Raw genomic sequence first — 24615 nt, forward strand, 5'->3', positions numbered from 1 at the left:
AAGGGTAAAATCGTCAAATATACCTCTTAATTATTATATTTTTTTAAGGAACGTATAAAATAATATATGACAAATAATTTGAGACAGATGTTAGGTATTTTACTGTCTCAACATGCTTCTTGCAATTTAAGAATTTTATCAAATTACTGAGTTGTATTTACTAGTTTGCTCATAATCCCTACACATCTCAAGTGTGGTAAGGTGCTTACACATCTCAAAGTGTGGTAAGGTGCTTGTCAAATTAAGTACTCCTTACTCCCAAGACAAAGTGAAACTACTTACTATTCAATATCTAAAATAATTTTCATTCATTTTTCTACTATAAAAGTATGTGCTCTATATAACGGAAGAATACCTCAATTCTCTTAAAATTTGTATTATCAGCTCTAAGTGATGGATTTATAGCTGATATAAATCGTTAGTTGTCATAATCGCTCGGCAGATGAAGCATTTTTATCTCAATTTACAGAAACATGAAGAGTAACGATATAAAGTAACAAGCTTTACCATATTACATAATGGGCCAAAAAATATTGGGCTAGAATTGGGTAGGGGCCGCGCGAACGCAGGCCCCCACTACCACAAATTATGACGTAGGCTCGACCACTTGAGTCGACCTTAGGCGGGCACCCCTCCTTAAGTGCAATGGAGGTCACCAACCTAGGCCATGGGCCTTATTGATCGCCCATTGACCCCGTCCAGGTAAGTATGTTTCTCAGTGCTCTCAGCCCATTTCTTATACTAAGCCTTTCGCTTCCCTTTGCCTTCAAACCACCGATGTGGGAGCAATCACTCACAATGAAGCTGCCATTCTTTTGGCTTTCTTTTGAAATTAAAAATTAGACTATATTTTTTTTGAATACAAAAACAATAATAAATAATAATAATAATGATTAGGAAAAAGGCCCAAAAATGAACTTGTGGTATTCGAAATGGATCAATTATAACCCCCGTTTAAATTTGAATCCAAAAATGACCCTGCCGTTATAAAATAGGTCTAATAATGCCCTTGTGTTATTCAAAATGGATCAATAATGCCCTGGAATTTTATTTTTTTAAAAATACTTTTAAAAACTGAAAAATATATATTCTGTAAAAACTAAAAAAAAGGAATTTGTAAAATATATATTTTTAAGTCTTTTCAATTTTTTAAAGTATTTGTTTTGTAAAACTGGAAAAAAAAAATTAAAAAAACTAGAAATTTATTGAAAAAAATTTAAAAAACTGGAAATTTATTTTAAAAAAAACCGACATATAACTGTAAATGAATATTTAAAAACCGACTAAACCGACATAATCGTACCGTGCCGAACCGATTTTAAGTTTTTTTTAATAAAACCGTATGTTTTTATATAAATCTATAACTGTACCGATAATTATGGTAGATTTTTTATTTTATAAAAATAAACCGAAAAAATATTGAACCGTCAAATTGAAAAAAAAAAGATTTTGCAAAATATTTTTATTTTTTTTAAAACTAATGCATATGTAGTCCACTGCTTTAGGAGAGTTTTTTTTTCAGTTTTTTAATTTATTTATTTTTTTCAGTTTTTACAAAACAAATACTTTAAAAAAACTGAAAAGACTTAAAAATATATATTTTGCAAATTCCTTACTTTTTCTAGTTTTTACAGAATATATATTTTTCAGTTTTTAAAAGCATTTAAAAAAAAATCCAGTTGGGGTTATAATTGATCCATTTCGAATACCACAAGGTTATTTTTGGGCCTTTTCCCTAATGATTATTATTATTATTATTATTATAATAAAAGTGCTTTAATTTGAAGAGTAAATGTTTAATTATGCAATTTTATGCTTAAACTGAATAAAACCATAATATATGAAGTATAGACATAGAAATAAAGAGCTAATATATGATCCTCAAGTTTCTATGATTTTTGAACGATGAGAATTGAAATGGCATTGCAGACAATATCTAACAATGAACTAAAATTACTTAACAGACACCCAATTGATAACCAAAATTAGATTTGATCTATATGATACTAAAATCACCTAGTTGAGCAGATAATGCATTTGATTATGGAAAAGAGAAGCCAATATATAGATAGTAGCACGAGTTGCAAAATGGTTTCAACCAGTAGCCTATACATCCTCTCCACATGATTTTCAAAGAGTAAACAGATAATCACTTTTTAAATTTCCTAAAGCTTTTGTCCTGCCATTTTGTTCACTGTGCTTTGGTGATTCACTATATAGGATGGGATGGCCCATTTCCATATTCACCTCTGCCAACAAAAGTTAAGCCTGAGCCACTGTCACAGACTCAAATGACTGCAGCATGTTTCAGAACAATTTTTCTCAAATATACGCAGAAAGGAAACTAATACTTATCAGCTAAAGTTCTTTACAAATTGAATAGTGCCCTTTTGCAACTAGACTTATGAGCTCCGTCCATTTCCTTGGGAACTGCTGGGGCATCACTAATCCATTTTCATTCTGATCGATGTACTGGATTCGCTTTTCTTTATCCTCTTATCTGCTATGCCATCAGACCAGTCCAATTAGCTCTTTACTTGATTTAGCGATGAGCTAGTGCCACTGGACCTGGACGATCCAGATTGAAATCTTGTTTTCCTTGATGAAAAGCCATTTCAGGACGGCCTACATTTAGAGTGTCCGTGCTTCTTCGACCTTCAGACAAAGTGAAAGAAATAAGATTGGTAGACGTCTCGAGTTGCCTTTGCAGCATGCTCCGCAATCGCTAATCTTTTAAGGTACTGCATCTCTCCCTACAAGAACATAGAGAAGGGTATTAATTAGTTCCTGAATGTCGATATTCTAATTGCTCCATAAATATTATATGTCCACATGATATTATGGAATAAATAGTATCTTTCAAGTTTTCAATTACCAAGGGTGCAGATATAGAGAAAGATTAAAAAGTTCAGAAAGGCCATTCTTCTTTAGTGATTGGGTGTCGGTCACGACCTATTTAGAAAATGGGTTGTGACACATACTTTTCTTATTAGTCTGTTTCAAAAAGAATGACACATTTCTATATTCGAAAATAATTTAACTTTAAATTTTTTATTTTACTAATTTTATCCTTAATTAGAAGCTTTTATAGACATATAAATGTCATGGCCCGCCCCACACAATATTTGCCCCTTAAACTTTTAGGACCATATGTTCCAATAATCTTTTTTTTTCCTTAAACTTTGTGCCAAGTGGTACTAAATCATCTAAATTGAAACAGAGAAAATAATAAATTTTGTTTCAATATGGCATTCTCTTCATTTTTGTCATATACTGCGCACAGAGTATAAGTTAATATCCATATTTATGGAGGACACTAAAATTCGTCACCTATAAATGATTTTTGACACACTAGAAGAGAACTACTCTAAAACTTAGGCGTAGAAAAAGAGTAAAATCTATTTTAACCCCTTAACCTTTAAGTGTTGGGAAACTATACCCCCTCCACATTTTGAACGGAAAAAGGAATCCCCCTGTGCAATATTTTTTTGGTGAGCATTCTTTATTAAAATAATTTTTTTTTCTCTCTCTATCTTTTTAAAGGTGAAGTATAATATTTTTTATCCAATGGCTGGGATGGGATGGTCTAATGGCTGTCTGACAGACTCTTTAAAAAAAAATATATATTGGCTGTGTTTTTTGATCTCTTTTGCTCTTGGGGTTCTCCATTTCTGTTAGTTGAAGCTGAGTTTAAGCCCTCCCTGCAACATAGACGACTGCTTCTATGGCTGCTACATTCACTATTTATAATCACTAGAATAACTTTTCGGGACCAACATGACTCCATATAAGCTAAGCAATCTACTTCACCTGATTGTAAATTTTTAGATTCTGATTGGGACAAAGAACATTTACCAAAAGTATTTATTTCTTTTAAAAGATAAATATTACTTTTTCTCCTTTTCATTCTCTTTTCAAAAATTACCATCAATTCTCTTTTCCCTTAAGGCTTTCAAGAAACTTGCACATATCTTTATGATATAACAAATTCACATTTATTTTTTTCGAATTCTAATTGAGTTTGACCTAAAATATTCGGTTTGGGCTTTGCTTAGATCAAATCCACTTTACCCTTTGACCTTTAAGGATCTGAAACAATATCCCCTCGTGTTTTGAATGGGAAAGAGACTCTCTTGTGCAATAGCTTTCCGGTGAAATAATTTTTTTTTAAATCATTTCTTTTTTCAATAGATAATTTTTAGAATAACCAAGTTATTTCATCATAGCCAAAAGCTCAAGATATGACAAACAGTTAGGATCTATATAATTTATGGAGTTCCCCTTTAGCCTTCTTCCTTCATAATTTAAGATATGATATAATGCAAAAATGTCTCCATAATAAATTTTCAAATGTGACATTATCAACTATAATTTCTGTTCAATAAAAATATTTTCAAAATAAGTAAACTTTAAAAAAAAATTAGTATGATAAATCTAATTTACAAAGAAAATACATAACTAACTTAATATAGCAGCAATTCTTTCTTCTAATATATATGTCAGAGAATTGACTATTTCAGTGTATCTTTTTCCCTTTAAATTGAAATGCTAAAATATTCATGGTGAATGTGCTTCAGCATATTTCTTAAATTTTGTATGCAAGTTTTTTTTCTTCTTTTATTGCAAATTTTTAATAATGGCTTCAATATAATAGAAAACTATCTTAAATTTACAAGCGAGATTGACGAAATTCCAGTATTGGTTTTGATAAAAAAATATTATACTTCACCTTTGAAAGGATAGAGAGAGAAAAAAAATTATTTTAAAAAAGAATGCTCACCAAAAAAATATTGTACAAGGGGATTCCTTTTCCCGTTCAAAATGTGAAGGGGTATAGTTTCCCAACACTTAAAGGTTAAGGGGGTAAAGTAGATTTTACTCTTTTTCTATGCCTAAGTTTTAGAGTAGTCTAGTGTGTCAAAAATCATTTATATGTGACGAATTTTAGTGTCCTCCATAAATATGGATATTAACTTATACTCTGCGCACAGTATATGACAAAAATGAAGAGAATGCCATATTGAAACGAAATTTATTACTTCCACTGTTTCAATTTAGATGATGTAGTTCCACTTGGTACAAAGTTTAAGAAAAAAGAAGACTATTGGAACATATGGTCCTAAAAGTTTAAGGGGCAAACATTGTGTGGGGCGGGCCATGACATTTATATGTCTATAAAAGCTTCTCATTAAGGATAGAATTAGTAAAATAAAAGATTTAAAGTTAAATTATTTCCGAATATAAAAATGTGTCATTCTTTTTGGAATAGACTAATAAGAAAAGTATGTGTCACAACCCATTTTCTAAATAGGTCGTGACCGGCACCCGATCTCTGAAATTGACCGAGCGAACCATTTGCGCTTATCAATACTATTATACTTCAAACATTATATATAGAACAAGACAATATCTTAATCAAATACTTTTTAATAATCAGTATGTCTAAAATAAATCAACTCCAAAACTTTATTCGTAATAACTGATGAATGCTAAAAATTTAATTATGCAAAATGTCTAAATCTTAACCCACTGACTATGTCGATGAAGCCTCTACTGATAAACTGGTGCACTGCTCTGGACATGAGATTTCCTGGCTAATTCTCCAAGTAAAAAAGGAAATAGCTAAGGATGACACAAAGGAATACTCCACGAACAAAAGCGGAGCTTACCAATAGCACTGGAAGTGAGGGAAGTTCTAACATGTAGTCTGCTCGCCTGCAAAATCGGTTCCTACGTTGTACTGCAGGCCAATGCAGGTTCCCAAAAGAGAACGTCAGTATCATCCACTGTACTCAAGGAGTCTCAACAACCCCCCACTAAAGCAGGGAACTATAGTTACTAAAATATGCATGCAAAAAAATATTCTAAAAGCATGGAAGGCATAAAGCTTCTATGAACAATTCTAAAATAATTGCAGACAAATAGGTTAAGAATATTCTAAAATAATTTCTTTTCTTTCTTTATTATCTGACAAATACTTTACTCTATGCTTAGGGTGTTCCAGCTATCCTGACCTATTTCTGTCTTAATCACTGTGTGATCGGCATGAGTTCGATTCCAACCTGATCGAATAGGTCCAATCCATGAGGTGCCACTCGCTTCATGGTTCTCAACGCTCATGTATCATATCTTAGCCTAGTTAGACAGTTTCTTAGCAACGAGACCCTCGGCTCGAATGCTTCTTATTTTGGCACAAGAAGTTTCAGGTCAATGCCTTGGTTAGGACCCTCGGCATAGACGATGACCCCTTCTCATAGAGGATAATCCCTTAAAGTAATAAACTTTTTTGTGTGACCTCTTTAGGGTCTAAATTAACTTCTCAACTTTCTTGACCATTCAAGTCTAAATCTTTTCTGTAACAATCTGTATCTACTCATAATGATATCTTTAAGTATTAAACATGGCATAAGCAGGAAATAAACATTCAAAAATATTTCTAAAGATTCTTTATTCTTCATGAACTTTCAACATGAAAAAAGACATATAAATGTAACATAAAAATCTAAAAATACACACACATATATCATGAATAATTCATCTAAAATTTAGCTAAAACAATTCTAAGTTAATATGTACTCACTCGCTCCAATTAAGTATATATTAACCCTTTCAAGTAATTTATCAAACATCTTGTATGCGTGCTTTTGTAAGTTAAACTACTTTAATAAAGGTTATATCAACTCGCTTCAATTTCTTCTTTCAAGCAACAACGTAAGCTCCAATCCTTATTATCGACTCAATGATCAAATACTACAATTAATAAATCACATGCAATCTTATGCGATATGTATGATCAATTGATCATGTCCATCCTACCTCAAAGAGGATACCCAATCCATGAGCAATATTTTACCCAAAGCAGTATGTAGTTACAGAAATTCAAAGCACAGTCAGAAGAAAAATATGGGGAAGAGTGAATATTTATCAAAAGCAAAAATAAGGAAAAAGAAGATAATCACATTGTTACATATTTTTTTTCAACATCTTTACATGATATGCTGCATGGTTACTGTAAAACAGGTAGTATAACTGTTTGAAGGAGTTGCAATCATAAGCTACAACTATAAAGGAGAATGAAGAATATAGACCCCTTCAAGCTGTCATTTCTATATATCAGTCTAGAGTAGTAAAAAATAGTCAAAAGCAACAAGTGCTCACTATGCAACTTATGTTGTACAGACTAGAACTGATGGTTATTTTGTTTGGTTTAATTTAGTGATTTTTCTAAGTAATCGAAAGAGCTTTTTTAATTGTTGATTAAATCAAGTTAGGAGAATATTCGAGAGACGTTTTTCTAAAGACTAGTCCATTAACGTGTTCTTGCATATCTTCACAGTGCTTCATATTGGTTTATTCTGTAGAGTCCAAATTAAATCGAAAGAATAGTCTTGACCTTACGCTTAAGCTAATTATGGAGTGAATTCGTGAGAATCATTAGAACCTTAGAAGTGAACTCAATAAGAGTTAGATCCCGAATAGTTATCCTACACATATCCTGTCGTAACCCTTATTTCTCATATTGCTTACAATCCATTTTAGCTCAACTCTCCCACTCTCTATGATAAAGTCTAATTAGTCGTAATCTTAATTTAGTAGTTAATTGTAGTTTATAATTACCTTAAATCAAGTGTTGATCATCCTGAATAGCGTTAAACCATAAGTTATTTGAACATTATTTAAATTCAATCTGTGGAGACGATAATTTTACTATACTATCTTCGGCCAACGAGCATTAATTTTGGTGTTATGTTTTGCGCTCGTCACTTATTTCAAATAAACTTTATAATTATTTAAAATATAAAGTTAAAAGCGGTAAAAGATAAAAGGCACGTAGGTTTGAAAACATGTAATAGTTAGATAATTAGGATGCGTGAAATTGTAAAGCGACCGTGCTAAAACTATGTCACGCCTTCTCCCGGGTTAACAAAATATCTTACCCGGTCTTCTGTGTTTCGCAGACTTAAACAGAGTTAATTTTTTCTTTAAATTAGAATTTTAAAATAATCGGTGACTTGAAACACCTTAATAAATTATTCCAAGCGGCGAATCTATAAAATAAATAAAAAGTTAGTCCCTTTTTAATAATATCACTTAAATTAAAGAAAACTCCTATTTTTTCACAATCACCAGGAAAAAGGAGGTGTGACAATAGGTAAAATAAAAAATAAAAAATATTGAATAATAAAAATAAATTAGAGATAATGTGAGAGTATTTATACTAAGAATTACTTAAAAGTAGGGAATCTATAGACATGAGTCTAAGCCTCCGGGAGAGGAGAGACCATTTTCATAAGAGAGGGACGAGCAAGTGGCAGGTTGGGTAAATATACGATACTTAAAAATATTATTGATAAATTTAAGCAATTTAAGAATTTAAATCAATAGTTTAAAAATAAAAAAATAATTTAATTTAATATAAAAAATCATATATCTATCTATATTATATTAAAAATAGTAGTGGATAAAAATATTAAATAAAGTGGAAAGTTAATAAAAAATCACATAAAAATGTGATAATATTACATATTAGATAACATTATAGCAAAAGTAAGAAAATTAATTAAAATTTTCAAAAAATCTATATTGAAAATAAAAGGAAAAGACTATTTAAACTTGAGATTAGAAAGTTCTTAAAGTTAGGATGAGAGAAGCTCAAAATATGAATATGATCACAAAATTGATGTTTTGCTATATAAAGAAAAATAAAAATTTGATACTAAATAAAATTTAAATATACTAAAGAAATATCTCATGTAGGTAATTTTACTAATAAAAATTAAAAGCCAAATTTGTATCTTGAAACTAAAAGAGAAAACAAAATAAATACACGTAATACAAAAAGTAATTATAAAAAAGTTCAATAGATTTGAGACATTATAAAAGAACTTATGTATTAACTTTTGGACTAATTCAAAGTTATATTTTAAAATAAAATGTGATATTATGTAAAAAGATAATTAAAAGTTTTTAGCAGGGAAGAGAATACATGTAGAGGAAAATAGAGATAGTGCGAGGATACTTATATTTTTAAATTTATTTAAAAATAAATTAATTTAATAATTAAATAATACTCAAAAATATTATTAATAGATTTAAATGATGAAAGAGATCCGAGTAAGATGATAATAGTGTAAAAATATATTAAATTTCAAGAATAAATTTTTTAATATTTATTGATAATTATTAAAAGGGTAATAAAATATCACATTACAATATAACAATATTAAGTACTTATTAAATAATGCAAAACTTACAAGCAAGGAACAAAAAAGAAAAAGAATTATGTCTAAAATGTAGAAGGATAAGACTTATTTGAATTTGAGATGATAAATAATGTGGTAGTAAGAATTTTATTAAAATAATATAATTTAATAAGCTCAAACAAGCCAGTCACAACATTACATGTTTAGTACTCCTATTCTTTAATATTGACATATTGTCCGTAAAATATAATACAAGTGTCAATCGAGCATGTTTTTAATTAGGACTAAACCTTTTCGAGCATCTGTTTTTTTATTTTTCCCCCTAATATCGAGCATCTGTTCCAAATAGTAGAATACTCCCCGTTTGGTCATAGATTTTGGTTTATTTTTTTTAAAAAAAATTTCAAAAAATATTATTTGTTTATGAAAAATGATCATGTTTTGGAAATTATTTTTAAAAAAATTTCTAAGTTTCCAAAAACTAGTTTATGGCAATTTTTGGATGAATTTTTTTATTTCACTCACAAAAGTTCAACTTTTTTTCAAATAAAATGCATATACAAATACAACTTCAACTTTCAAAAATTATTTTTAAACACAAATTCAAAAACTCTTTTTTCAAGTTTCAATCAAATCTATAATTTTTTAATTGAGAACAACCAGGTTTTCTAATTATCATTTTTTAACACAACTTCAAAAACTCTCTTTTATAATAATCTTACATTTGTCAATTTTTATTTTATTGTATCAAAGTTTTTCAAATCCCAAACTTCATTAGTGGGATTTTACTGAGTCGTCGTTGTTGATGTATCAAAGTTGTTCAAATATTTTCATCTTAAAAGTCAAACAATTTTATCTAAGTAGTATTACAGAAAATTAATTTTAAAAAAATTATAACTAAAAAGTTAATCAGTTTTACCTACATATCATAAAAATAATATTATGTTTATTATCACCGTATCTATCATTTACACTACGTTTCTGTTAAATATATTGACTTTTGTCACATTAGCTATGTCATTATCACACGTAAGTAACTACTAGTCAATGAGTCAAATAAAAATGTTTAAATAAGAATTAAAAAAACTCCAAGGGCCGACTATATGTTGACTCTAAGTTGTAACCTACATTCTCTCTATATATCTAAGGTACTATTCACTAATATTTCCGTGCCGACAAACCAAAATAATTAATGGAGAACCATGCTAAAGTGGCTTGCCAGCTGGAGCCATGGCGAGAACTCACCGGTAAAGTGGTGATGATCACCGGCGCATCATCGGGAATCGGCCGAGAATTCTGCCTCAATTTGTCCAGATCTGGTTGTAGAATCATCGCCGCTGCTCGCCGTGTTGATCGATTGAAATCTCTCTGTGATGAGATCAATGGATTCAGTTCAAACTCGAACGAGTCAAGTTTGACTCAGGAAGTACGAGCCGTAGCAATAGAGCTTGACGTTAGCGCCAATGGTCCGATCATTGAAGCCGCCGTGCAGAAAGCTTGGGACGCCTTTGGACGAATTGATGCTTTGGTTAATAACGCCGGTGTTAGAGGTGAGATTCATGATTATTCTCGAATTTTCTTCACTATTTTACGGCGTCGTTTTGAAACTTTGATTGCGTGATATTAGATGAAACCAAGCTAGCGTTTGCACATAGATATGGTTGAAACTTTAAAATATGAGTTTTTGAAGATGAGATGAAAAATGATTTTTGAAAGTTGTGTTTGGACATGCATTTTACTCGAAAAGAATTTGTAGTTTTGTGAGTAGAAAACTTCAAAAACTACTCTAAAGCTATTTTTGGGATTTGAAGATTTTGTTTTCAAAATCTATGAAAAAATGGTTAAAATTGATTGCATAATGTTGGAAACTAATGAATCTCGTGACTAAGAAATTAACAATTAAAAGATGATTTGTGTTGAACTGTTGTTTAACATTAAACATTATTTGTTCTGGTGGATATTACTGTTTAATTGAGCAAAAGATAATCTAAAAAATAAGCCATTTGTATCTTCTGGTGGATATTACTGTTTATCACGTAGGTGAAAGGTTATGTAGCAAAACGGAAAAAGAAAAATGATGCAACTAACATTGCACTATGTAAAGTTGTCTTGGACCTATAGGTCACGGGTTCGAACTGTGAAAACAGCCACTAATGCTTGCATTAGAGTATGTTGTTTATATCACACCTCTTAGGGTACGGCCCTTCCCGGACCCTGCATGAATGTGGGATGCCCTTTAACATTGCACTATGTAAGTGAACTTTCCCATGATTAATATTTTGATTTGCTCGCAGACTTAACTAATGAGTTAATGAATAACAATTTGGGGCAGATAGCAGAAAGCTATTTGAATTACAATAATTTAAGAATAGTTTCCTGCAAGCTTGTCATTGAAAGGTATTAATGTTTTAAAAGAAGAAGATTCTTCTGTCTGGTGCAAGTTTTAAGTTTTTGAAAGGTTACGATTTTCCAGTTGATTTCCAGAAGAGAAGGTTTTTCTTTTAATTTTGTTGTTTGTGTGTGTGTGGGGGGGGGTGGGGGGTGGGGGGTGGGGGAGGTTGTGATGCTCATAGTATTAAATCAAGATTAGAATCTGAAAACCAAAGTCGATTATGGAATAATTTACATGTATATTGAAATGTTGGTTTCATGTAAAAATCATACATCATGTATGAGTTTGTCAAAGTGGTATTGGTTTGACTTGTGAGTGATTCTTATATGGAAGAATTTTCTCATCTTTTGGTAATTGGCTTTATATGACGTCTAATTTGTTAGTTGTATCTCATAGGCAGCGTGCACTCTCCACTGGATTTATCAGAGGAGGAATGGGATAACATCTATAGAACGAACCTAAAAGGGGCATGGTTGGTGTCCAAATATGTTTGTATACGGATGCGCGATGCTAATCAAGGAGGATCTGTTATTAACATCTCTTCTATTGCTGGTCTTAATCGTGGGCAATTACCAGGAGGTCTTGCTTATGCTTCTTCAAAGACTGCTCTTAACACTGTGATGAAGGTAGTGTCTTGGTTTTTTAACCTAGCTTCATTGACATTGCATGCAATTATATGAAGACAAGCATACATGATTCTTTTAAGCTAACCAGTTTCATTTGTAGCTTGAAATGCATATTCAATACTTGAGATCACGTTTCTAACTTTGGCAGCTCCAATAAGAAAGAGGGAAAAGAAGGAAGGTAAATGCATATATACTGTTAGAGAATGCATTTAAATGCACTGGAAACATATATATATATATATATATATATATATATATATATATATATATATATATATATATAGATAGATAGATAGTGCATTAGCACTTAGGAAGAGTTCCTCTAGGATAGTTGCCACACCATTCTCTGGTGAACGTATGCTGGAGCCAGAAATGTGAAATTGATCATGGTTAATATGGAGGTATTAATTCAAAAACTAGAACAGGCATTAAGCTACAATGAGAAATCTAAGCAGATTCTATTTCCAATTGTGACAGATATGAAAGTTTCACTATCATCTTAAAAGTATATGTGATGCCTCACGCAGATCAAGCATTTGGTTTTGATTCTTTTACAGAGGGCATTGTATACTTCATAGATAATACTTGTGGCATTCTGGCTTATACTTGATGGTTGTTAGTGGTTAACAACACAACCTACCTAGAGTCCTAGATGGTCTACTTTTCCAATGATATCTAAAGTCATTCTTGTTATCTTATCAAGTCCTACAAGGTCTCATCCATTTCAACTTTTCTTTGTGGAAATTTCCTGCCTGCAGTCTGTTTCTGGTCAAGTGTAGATTGTTTGCATACTAGTTAGACGTTTGTATGTTTTCTTCTTTTTCTAATTTGCAATATGACAGATGATGGCCCTTGAATTGGGACCATACAAGATCAGAGTGAACTCAATATCACCAGGACTTTTCAGATCTGAGATAACAGAGGGCCTCATGCAAAAGGACTGGCTCCACAATATTGCATTGAGAACCATTCCCTTGAGAACTCATGGAACATCAGACCCGGCTTTGACTTCAGTGGTGCGTTATTTAATCCACGATTCTTCAGAATATGTTTCAGGAAACATTTTCATAGTAGAAGCTGGAGCTACTTTACCAGGTGTCCCAATTTTCTCATCCCTTTAGTTATAGGGAAAATTGAATTTGTTCTGTTGTACGTAAGTGTACAATCATACAGGATCTGAAGGTAAAAAGATAGAGTATTAAGATGTTAAGGAAAAATTGCTCTGCTTCCATCTATTTTATGTATCATTCAATTTGTGAAGTGAGCTGTAGCTTGAGATCTAGTTACAGTTTGAAGATATTCTTGCCTAAAGAAATGTTATGCTCTGGTTTGAGACGTTTAAAGTAAAGAATGAATGCCAGTCTTCTCTTTTTCATGGAATTTCAAGTTTTCAACATTTTATCCCAAAATGGATTTTCGATACCCCGATGCCAAGTGTTTGTGTAGCTTCATCATGAAATTGTATTATTAGTTGAATGACGTAAAAGTTAATTTTTTTTTTTGTAAGGTTAAAAAGTTACAGATTAAACCATGTAAAATATCAACATTTTATTCCAAAATGGATGTTTAAGCCACTTTTTATATTTTATCCCCGTTCTTAAAAACATTGAAATATAACCCAGCAGTAGACTCGTTTCCATCTTCACGCTCTTAATCTCTCATCCTCCTCGTTCATGCTTATTGGTTGATTTAAATTGTTAAACTAAATAAAGGTAGTCCTCATTGGACGAAGTTGTTCAATTGGTTAGTCTGAGTACTTGGCGTTTCATGTTCCATTCACGTTATTTGATGGCAAAAGATTTTATACAATTCCAACATTGGTTTTAATTGAAAAACGCAAACTACCCGATAAAAGAGTTACAAATATACCAGGTAAAAGAGTTGCAAATATGCTTGGAAAACAATGTGAATAAGGTCTGATGAAACTTAGTGAACAATTGAATAACATATGCAAGTTACAAGATAGGTAGAATAGATAGTAAGTTTTGGCCGTACGGCAAAACTTGTGAATACTTAAATAATACATTTAAGATTTGCCCCATTCTACAAAATTTTTGAATAATTTAACAAGATAGATAGAACGAAAATGGTACTAAAATTTGGTCATTCGGCAAGACTTGTGAATAATTGAGCACATACAAGATTTGCCTATCCGGCAAGACTTGTTAACAATTTAACAAGATAAGTAAAAGGAAGACAGTATTAAGTTTTGGTTGTCTGGGAAAATCTGTGAGCCATTGAATAGCACATGCAAGACTTGCCAATTTGGCAAAATTTACAAACAATTTAACAATACCAAGTTTTGACCGTCCTAAAAAACTCGTGAACAATCGTCAATCGATAGTATTAAGTTTTGATCGTGAGGTAATACTTGTGAATAATTTATAGTACCAAGTTTTGGCTGTCCAGTAAAACTTTTAAACAATTAAACGAGCAAAATTTTGTTCATTCTTCTAGTTGTATAGAGCAACGCTATTTTTTTTTTAAAAAAAAAATCTTAAATGGGGATAAAATATAAACAGTGTCCTCAATTCATTCTTTTCGTGTGAATCACCCCAATTCTGTGCTTAGTACTCGAAGCTGGGAAAACAAGACATTTCTTCTTTTCATTTGAGACTTGCCAAGCGATTTTAAATATTTGAGAAAACATGGAGAAATTTTTAACACACTGAGTTTGGATGGGATTCGGATTTTAGATTTATAGTTATTTTATAAATAAAAAGTTCTTCAAACTCTTTGAGGAATTAGATTCGCACTGCTTTTACATGAAATGTTACTACTATCATTTAACCGGAATTAGTTAATTAATCCATATATGTTCTGACCTCATTTTCAGAACATCATTATTTTTCATTGTTGCAAGGAATCCTAACAAGGTTAAAATCTGTGTTTACTAGACAGTTGAACCAACGGAATCATACCATCACTAGTTTATAGCAACTAAATCATGACACACAAAAAAGAGAGCTAAATTATGACATATGATTAAACCAATAATTTTATTTAATTTTGTTGCGAAGAATAAATAATGGAAGTTGTGGATGCAGAACAAAAACTTTGAGTTACTATCGACAGACTAATCATAATACTTCATATAAATACTAGAGGATTCGAACAGACTTGGATATGGATCAAACGAATATAAATTTGGTAAAAATCACATAAGAAATCACGTCATACTTGAAAAATGTGTCTCGACTTTTATAGTAAATAGAGTTAGTAATAGTATCCATAAATCTATTTTCATGACGCAAAAAATGTCACTTTTTCTCCCAAAAATATATATATTTCAAGTAGCACTTGCCATGAGAAAAGATTATTCGTAATATAGTCCACCAGCCCATTTGGTCATGGGCTTTTAGAAAAGGGCGAGTAAACACAAGACCATTTTCCAGAAGCTCAACAGTAGAGTTCGTCCCTTCGGGGACATCCGATAAAATTGGAACGATACATAGAAGATTAGCATTACACCTATGCAAGAATGACACGCACAAATCGAGAAATGGTCCAAATTTTTTTTGTCCCTTAGCCGGCGATGATGTTTGTAAAATTCACTCATGAAATTCGTCCGTCTTTTATGTTCTGCCCAAATATAGTTGACGGAAATAGGAGTGTGGAGATAGTCTAGGGGTGGAGGCGGGGTTTGTCTTTTTTTTCTTTTTTTTTTTCTTTTGTGGTATTTTGTTTAAATATTTTTTAGTTATACTTATCAATTCTTTTTCTTTCAAAATATACTATGTTATTTAATAACTGGTTCACTTAACACATCAATAGGGGTGTATTTCATGCTCTTGGCTAGGGGTGTACAAAGAAAACTGATAAACCATACCAAACCGATAATCCGAGTCAAATCGGGAAAAAAAACCCGATATGGTTTGGTATTGGCAAATAAAACCCGACCATAATTGGTTTGGTTTGGTTTTAACTAAAAAAAATCAAACCGAAACCAAACCAACCCGATAGTACATTTATATAATGTTTAAAAATATTGTATATATATAAATATTTATTGTAATATAATTTATAAATATTTTTTAAACTTTTTCACAATTTTATCTTTTAACGTATTATTTCAAGTTTAGACTTAATATTCTTGAATGGTAAATAAATTTTACATCCCATAAATATAGTAACTCAAACAAAGTTCAATTTAATACTAATACTAACAAAAGAAATTCAATTCAATACTAGGAATGACGATAGTGTTGGATAATTATTTTAGTTTTACATTGGTTTATAATGAAAATGTATAACTTAGTTTATCTTTTTATTTAGTGCTTAGTTATGTAATTAATATTAGTACTTATTAGCTATACTTATTTTAGCATGACCTATATAGTATTTTAAGATTATGTTAATTTTTATTATGGCTTATTAATTAGCAATATTTGTTTTATATAATTTTATTATTTTATCTTTATTATTGAATATTTTAGTATAATGCTATGACTTATCTCATATTATTGTGTTAGTTTCTTGGAAAACACATTATATATTTTTATTTTACTAGGATTTAAGAAATATTTGGAGCACAAGTTACATATTTTATGCTATGAAGACTTTATCGGAAAAAAATCCGAAAACCCGAAAAATCGAGATTGAAAAACTCGACTTTGTTGGTTTGATTTATAAATTTAAAAACCCGATATTATTGGTTTGATTTGATAATTGAAAAATACGAACTAACCCGACCCCTGTGTACACCCCTACTCTTGGCTTTGTCGGCATAGGTGTTCAAAAGAAACACATTTTTCGAGGTAAAGTTCGTTAAAGAAGTTGAAGTGTTTAGTTTACAAATGGTGTCAAGTTTAAAATGCTATGTAGGTATTTAGCCATGGTAAATTGGGAGACTCAAATCTTTAACATTGAAATTATATTGAACATCCTTCACTACTGGACTAGCTTTGTCAAGGATGTTCTGTAGCTAATAGATAATTGCAGAGACAGATTCAGAATTTAAATTTTATAATTTTAACCTTTAAATTTTTTAGTATTGAACTCATTATACTTTTAGAAGTATGAGTTAATATCTACTACTTATGATAATTTAATAGATTTTTACACATAAATTAATTTGTGTTCTCAATCGAAAGTTATGAGTTCAATTGAACTGTCACCTTAATACTATATATATCCCTAATCAATAATATTTAACTTATACATATGATATAATTTTTTGACGAAGGGAGTTTAGTTGATCGCACTTCCACTAGTATAGTTTCACCCTCGGCCACCACCCATTATCAAATATTATTTCATGACCTTCTGCAGAATCATTACTTCTCTCGACATCTTGGGTTAAAGAATAATATGAAAAAGAGGGTAAGTTTGACATCTTCAGAAGTGCAGAGGGAACTTTATCAAGTGAATGGATACATAAGGGGTTGATGTTGAAATAAACGTTCTTAAAATAGGACGAAGGTGTTCAGTTCCTTAACTTTAGGACTCAAAGCGGTATTTACACTTGTAGTTCGTTCTCCCTCATCGAACAGAGAAGAATTTTACGGCACAATAAAAACCCTAGCTCAACAGTGGAGTTTGTCCCTTCGGGGACATCCGATAAAATTGGAACGATACAGAGAAGATTAGCATGGCCCCTGCGCAAGGATGACACGCACAAATCGAGAAATGGTTCAAATTTTTTTGGCTCCTTCGCCGATACTTCGATGCCGCCAAAAATGTTTTGCCGGTCGGCGGCGGCGATACTCTTCACGAAATTTCTTGAGGTGCGTAAAGTATTCCTCGTCCCTCTTTTATCTTTTGCCCAGATTTTGTTGACGGAGATAGACATATTATGCCGTAGTGTAATTTTTATTCTGATATTAGTGTTCTTGTAAAATTCACTCACGAATCATCTGAAACATTTATGAATATGAGCACTTAATCATTCTTTCTTTAGTTTCAATTTCAGCATAGTAGTGCTCTGGTGCCTGTATTGCAACGGTCAAATTTTAAGGTCAGCAAGAAATTTCCTATGTTGAGACTTTAAATGTCTATCTATGCATTTGGAATTTTAATAAATTGACTGAGAAGGGAAGAGTTGATGATTACTTAGAGGAATTTGAAACACGGAGAGCTCAAATGTTGGTTAAAAATCCTGCTTTGAATAAAGCTTATTTCTTATCTAGTTTCATTAGAGGGCTTACAACCTGTACGTAAAATTGTTTCGACCTTCTACATTAAGTCATGCTATAGAACAAGCTAGGATGCAGGACAAGGCAATTGAGTCGATTATTAAGAAAAGAGGAATGATGCTAAAAACCATAGGATCAAAATACAACAACCAACTAAAATTTGGTTCCTTGCAGTTTACGTCCAAGGTGATAGAAGCATTTAAATCTATATGTTACTCAGAAAGGGCTATTTTTGGATGAAGAGGAAGAACCATATGACAATGATAGAAAATGCAAGGCTACTCTAGAACTAGAATTTCCTGCTACTGAAATCATGGAAAATAAGGAGCAGAAATTGTTCAATAGTCTTCATAGAGATGAAATGGTCTGAAAACTACAGGCATATCAATTGGTAATGTTGCTCCAGGGAATATAACACAAGTAGTGCCGCAAAATTTATCGCTGATGCCAACCTTCCAGAAGGAGCAGTTGTTGCCTTCTTTGATTCTACTTTGGGTTATAGCCCAATGCAAAGTAAGCTCAAGAGGTACTTTGGTTTTGATTTTTAAAATAAAAATACAAAAATTTAGGAGGAACAAAAGGAATATGGCATTAACGCCGGAGATGGAGAACTGTGGCCAAAAAAAAATATTTCTAATGGATCAAGGGTGTTGTCTTGTTCTTTGAGTTATTTCAAAATTAGAATGAGGAACTGTCGACACGTGAGACCTGGAAGCGCTGGGAAGCTTGTTAACTGTAACCTGTTACCTTTAAGTAGTGAAGTTTTTATATTAATTAGACAGAAGAAAGATATTTAGGCTTCCTATAAAAAAGTGGGAAGTGAAGATGTTATGGAATTTTTTTTTGAGAAAAAGTTTTAATAATGACATTCTATGGATAGTTCAATGCTTGGAGTTGCTGACATTTCCAAACACTCGCCATCACGCTAATTCTGGTTGATGTGTTTGTTTGCTCGGCGAAAACATTTATTTGTATTCTACATGGATTTGCAAATGCCAAAGCAGTGTCATTTCTTTCATTCTGAAGAAAATAACGCCACTATTGAGGTAAAAGGCTTATTGAATCACTGATGTTTATTGAGGGTTATCCTAATTTCTGGGATATACCATTGTGTTGCCATTCTGAAGAAAATGACACCACTACTGTGTGCTGCTTGCGCTCTGGCAGCACAACTCTATAACTGCGCAATAGTGAGCTTATCGGGTCATATTGCAATTCAGATCCGCAAAAATTAGTTCAAGACACAAAGTTTGAAATTGAAGGGTAGAGTACTCCATCTTCAGAAACATGTAATTGCAAAAAGTTGCATCTGATCTGAAGATGATGAAGATGAATGATATAGTCATCGAGAATCATTATTGAAGCGTAAGACATATTCAACTGAAGATGAACGACATAAATGTTGCTTTCTCCTGGCAATCAATATTGGAAGTTGACTTAATTTTCAAGAGTTTTGGAGGTTTTATGATTATTTTATTGAAATTCAACAAAGTCACATGCCTATTTTCCAATTTTTTTTATGGATTGACTTATATTTCGGTGGTTAGAAAGCTATAAACTTTTAAAAAAAAAAAAAATCGATCAATGCTACAGCTGCTATGATAAAATGGATTGGGATAGTAGGTGATACCATAGATTCTTCTATCGTGGCTCAAGTATGGACCGTGGCTTTTCGTCCTCTGTTGATTATACTTCCACCAATTATTCTACGATTAATTATCAGCAATAATAAGTTGTTCTAAATTTTATGAGGAAGTTTATTAATAGTCTAGGGGTGATTTTCAGGAGTTTATATGGCTAAATATTGGTGATTTAGAAGAATTAGATTTTCATAAAATATATGGTATCGGGAAACTACCTTAGATGTTGCCTTTCCTGATTTGTACAGTTTGTACACTTTATAACTAATATAAACATGAATAAATGCAGATTAGGAAGTGTGCGTGAGGCTAACTCCTCCAGGATCAGTCATATAATTTCTTAGCGTAGTAGTTATTCTATTTCTGATGAGTTGGCTACTGGAATTACTACGGTGTTGTACAGAAAGTTGCGTCCGATCTGAAGACGACGAAGATGATTGATATAGTCATCGAGAATCACCGTTGAAGAGTAAGACATATTTAACTGAAGATGAATACATAAACGTTGCTCCTGGTAATCAATATTGGAAGTTGACTTAATTTTCAATTTATGATTATTTTAATGCATTCAACAAAGTCACATGCCAATTTGCATTCAACAAAGTCACATGCCAATTATCCAAAAGTTTTTATGTATTGATTTATATTTTGGTGGTTAGGAAGCTATAAACTTTTACCATTTTTTTTCCAATCAATGTTACAATTGCTATGGTAAAATGGATTGGGTTAGTAGGTTATACGATAGATTCTTCTATCATGGCTCAGGTATGGAATGTGGCTTTTAGTCTTCTGTTGATTATACTCCCACAAATTATTCTACAATTAATTATCAGCAATAATAAGTTATTCTAAATTTATGAGGAAGTTTATTGATAGTCCAGGGGGTAATTTTTAGGAGTTTATCAGGCTAAAACTTGGTGATTTAGAAGAATTAGTTTTTGTTTAGATATATGGTATTGGGAAACTACCTTAGTTGCTTCCTTTCTTGATTTATACAGCATAGGAGTCCATAGAAGTTGTCTAATTGCTGATGTTTGAGGTAGTAGTTGCTGTAATTTTCAGTTTAGAAGAAATTTTCATGTCTGGGAACTAACAGAGTTGGAATGTTACTGGAGATTATGAAGGAATTGCATTAGATAGTTTATGAAAAGACTATTTGCTGAAAAGACAGTATGGATAGAGAATTATAAATTTCTTTGACAACAATGGTATGAACTTTGATCAGTAGTTTTAGCTTTGCTGTATTTAACCTTATTTATATATAATATAATTATGGTAGATATATCATTGTTGAAAAAGAATCAATTAAAATACACATTTTGGAGTTTCAATCCATGTATCGCAGATTTACTTACGAAGGCCATGACCTAATCATCGTAGATTATAAGCCACCATGTCAATTACTACTAATTTTGGAGTATGTTTAGAGCTCTTAACAAATAATTATCTTGGACTAAAGAAAATAGGTTTCTCGAAGTCACATCGTGATGCATTCTTTCATCACTAAATTAGTTGCTTGGACTTCGAATTCTTCTTTAGCCAAAAATTATATTGGCTTTATTTTGTACTAGAATGGTAGACAAGACTCTGTTTAGAGTCGTTTTATATTACTTATCATATATATGTTTCATTATATTGGCTTTATTTTGTACTTTTCATTACTTTGTGCTAGAATAGTAAAAAATGACATTCTACGAAGAATGTTTATCCCGCATATGTCAGAGGGAATGGGATCGAAAAAGAAAAAGGAGGTCCTCCTTTGTGTGATATAACAAATGGTTAGTTCCAAATATTTAAGTGTTTCACTGTAGTTATTCATATATAACTTACCTAAGCTGATTATGTTCATGAACAGTTGCCCCGTCAAGAAACAAGAGGTGTTTTCTAAGTGAGGATGTCACTGAAATGAGAAAACAGAAGGGTGTGATGGGATCAAATATGTCAATTAATACAACTTTCTCCCCCCCTTTTTGCTAATAATGACATACTTCCTTACAACAAGGACATTGTAGGGGGAGCATTCCTACGGCAAAGATGAAAAAGGAGGGTCTTTAATCAAGCTCTTGGGGTTGTTCGAACAAGATGTGGTTCTTTTGTATTCTTAATTGTTATTATAGCAGCTATGGCATGTAAAGGATGTTAAAACATGGTAACTGCTGTTTGTTAATGTTTGTCAATATTGGAGTATTTAGGTTCCTTGACTTATTTGATCCGTAGAATTGCTGATCTATGTTGTGTGAAGGCATAGTCTTTCCTGAAATCCTTGTCATTTAAGTTCCTTGAATTTCCACAAATTACTATCCTAGTAATGTGGAAGCATATAAATAGTAATGCAATTCGTGGGATTTAACTCTGATTCCTGAATAACAGTAGAAGTTGGTTCAACAGATGGACTGAATAAGGAGAAGAAAATTGTACCTAATGAATGAATCAAGAACTTATAAAATTGCTTGTTTCTGTTGCAGCCTGTTTTGATAAAGTAAAGATAATACAGCGTGACATGTTGTTACGCTACTTGTTTTGAGAAAGTGACCTTTGTGTGTGCTAATGGCATAATCAACAATTTGTTGTTTATGGAGTGCTTCTGGAGACAAACAACAACATACAGGGTATGAATATTCCCACAAGTGGGGTATGAGGAGGGTAGAGTATACGCAGACCTTATTCCTGCCTTTAAGAAGGCAGAGGCTGTTTCCGGTAGACCCTCGGCTCAGGAAGGAAAAAAGGGAGGGGCAATAACAAGCAAACCAATCTGACAACCGAAGCGAAAATACAAAACTAACACTAAATAATGCAATCAGAAAACCAAAACAAAGGCAGCACCAAGTAATAATAGAAGTTTAGGGAGATGAGGAGTGCTTCTGGAGAGCTTTTGCAAAATAATCTTTCAATGATATTTTATCCTTGCACATCTTGCATTTATATTATTGTCGTATATGAGTTAACATCTTGTTAATCCATGTTAGGTCATATTCAAACTTGTAAGACAATCTTTCGATGCGGAGTATATGCTTATATTTGCTTTTAGACTTAAATGATGTACAACATAATTGTCGATTTGCCAATAGTATTTGTCTTCGCTGAGTCATAGTGGGTTCCTTTGTATCAGGCTTTGGAGGTTGTCCATATGCTCAGGTGAACCTGGATATATGTGACTACTGAGGATGTTGCTTCCATGCTCAATGGACTACATTGGCTGCAGGAGACTTTATCTGCAACCGATCTGGGACGGCTTCTGGTTCTGTGGTTGCCATTTTCTTGAGGTCTGAGCCACCGGTACTGCCTAAAACTTCTTGTATCTCTGATGCCTTTGGCATGTCTATATTGCATTTTTGACATGAAAGTCACTTTGGACCAACTCCACTGTACCATCATCGTCTTGTGCTGTAAAACATACTGACTCTGGCATGCATGTCCAGGTGAGGACTGTGCGAACCCTCGTGTCGCATACAAAGTAAGGGGAGGACTTAGAAGAACGATTATACGTACCTTTGTGGAAGATAGAATTATAATCGTGCATGGGTTGGTAATTTGCAAGACAATAACAGTATGAAAAGGTGAAGGAACTACTATATCTTTATGGAGCAAACTCAATTTAATGTTACTGTCTTAGATGTTTTTTGAAATAAACTTCTTAAATGAACTTCTATTGAGTCAATGAACCCGTAGGTGATATTCGAATTATGGTAATTAGGTAGAATGATTACTTAATAGTCTGTAAGATGGTACAAACTAGTGGTATTCATCATAATTGTTGAATACAAGCCATTGCTTTATCCTCTGCAACATGTTGTAGGACCTCAGGATTATACGTTGTAGCATGTCAGCTCTTGGGGTTAATTTCACGAGGCATTTACATGTTCTTCAAACTTGCCTAAGAACTGTACAAAACATTTGTTTCCTGCTGAGGAAGTATACGATTGTGGGTAGTTGTAGATACAAAGAGTCCTAGTTTATGGCTCTGCTCTTCTGAATGTTTACAGCTCATTTATTGCCTTCAGAGTGCACTTTGGAGATGTCAGTTCTTCAGAAGTTTGGTTCAATAGGATTTGGAATTGCTCACACTTAAGTCCTGAAATTATGTTAAGAAAAGATTTATGAATAATTTTTTTACTTACAGAAAGATAACAATGTTATACTCCATATTTTCTTCAACTATTTTATGCGCTTTAGAGTTTTGAATATGTCATTTACGAAGCTAACTTTCATAAACGATGTAGAGAAGTGTTTATCCTTACAAACGAATAACAATTAAATTTGTAAGTGGTTTTAAGGATACGTGGATTTATTCAATACAAACTGTAAGATTGTTAGAATAAACAGATAAAAGATGTGGAAGTGAGGTATCCGTCTTCGATCCCGGGCTTATAATAAGGAAACACTGATCAACTAACGTAAGAGCTTTGAATAACAGAAAAAGTAATACTCCTGTATTGCCTTGGTATTCGTGTTACAATATGTTCAATGAATAATCAGACCCCATTTATATAGTAGGGGAGTCCTACTTTAGGTACAATTTCATAAAAGGTAATAAATCTTCCGTTTAACTAATCACTGGATTTTCGCCGGTACGTGCCAAGATCCACGCTGTGATACCCGGTCGGTCACGGATATCACGGC

The 24615-nt window shown here is 32.2% G+C and overlaps 1 protein-coding gene, 1 long non-coding RNA gene and 3 other non-coding genes across 5 annotated transcripts; 4 read left to right on the top strand and 1 right to left on the bottom strand.

The window, feature by feature from the left end:
* Positions 1-548: 548 nt before the first annotated feature.
* Positions 549-710, bottom strand: LOC117274148 (U1 spliceosomal RNA). Its single transcript, XR_004504232.1, has one exon. It is a non-coding gene; the product is annotated as a U1 spliceosomal RNA (small nuclear RNA).
* Positions 711-10298: 9588 nt separating this feature from the next.
* LOC104085971 (uncharacterized) lies at positions 10299-13601 on the top strand. Its single transcript, XM_009590103.4, has 3 exons — positions 10299-10753; positions 11992-12221; positions 13064-13601. Exons 1-3 carry the CDS (start codon positions 10396-10398, stop codon positions 13340-13342), a joined length of 867 nt encoding a protein of 288 aa, XP_009588398.1. The 5' UTR covers positions 10299-10395; the 3' UTR covers positions 13343-13601.
* Positions 13602-15635: 2034 nt separating this feature from the next.
* On the top strand, positions 15636-15738 carry LOC117274150 (U6 spliceosomal RNA). Its single transcript, XR_004504234.1, has one exon. It is a non-coding gene; the product is annotated as a U6 spliceosomal RNA (small nuclear RNA).
* Positions 15739-17512: 1774 nt separating this feature from the next.
* LOC104085959 (uncharacterized) lies at positions 17513-23774 on the top strand. The gene is made up of 2 exons (XR_683991.4): positions 17513-17947; positions 23105-23774. It is a non-coding gene; the product is annotated as an uncharacterized lncRNA (long non-coding RNA).
* LOC117274149 (U6 spliceosomal RNA) lies at positions 17762-17864 on the top strand. The gene has a single exon (XR_004504233.1). It is a non-coding gene; the product is annotated as a U6 spliceosomal RNA (small nuclear RNA).
* Positions 23775-24615: the final 841 nt, after the last annotated feature.

Source organism: Nicotiana tomentosiformis, chromosome 2, assembly GCF_000390325.3.
Source record: "Nicotiana tomentosiformis chromosome 2, ASM39032v3, whole genome shotgun sequence".
NCBI classification, from domain to species: Eukaryota; Viridiplantae; Streptophyta; class Magnoliopsida; order Solanales; family Solanaceae; genus Nicotiana; species Nicotiana tomentosiformis.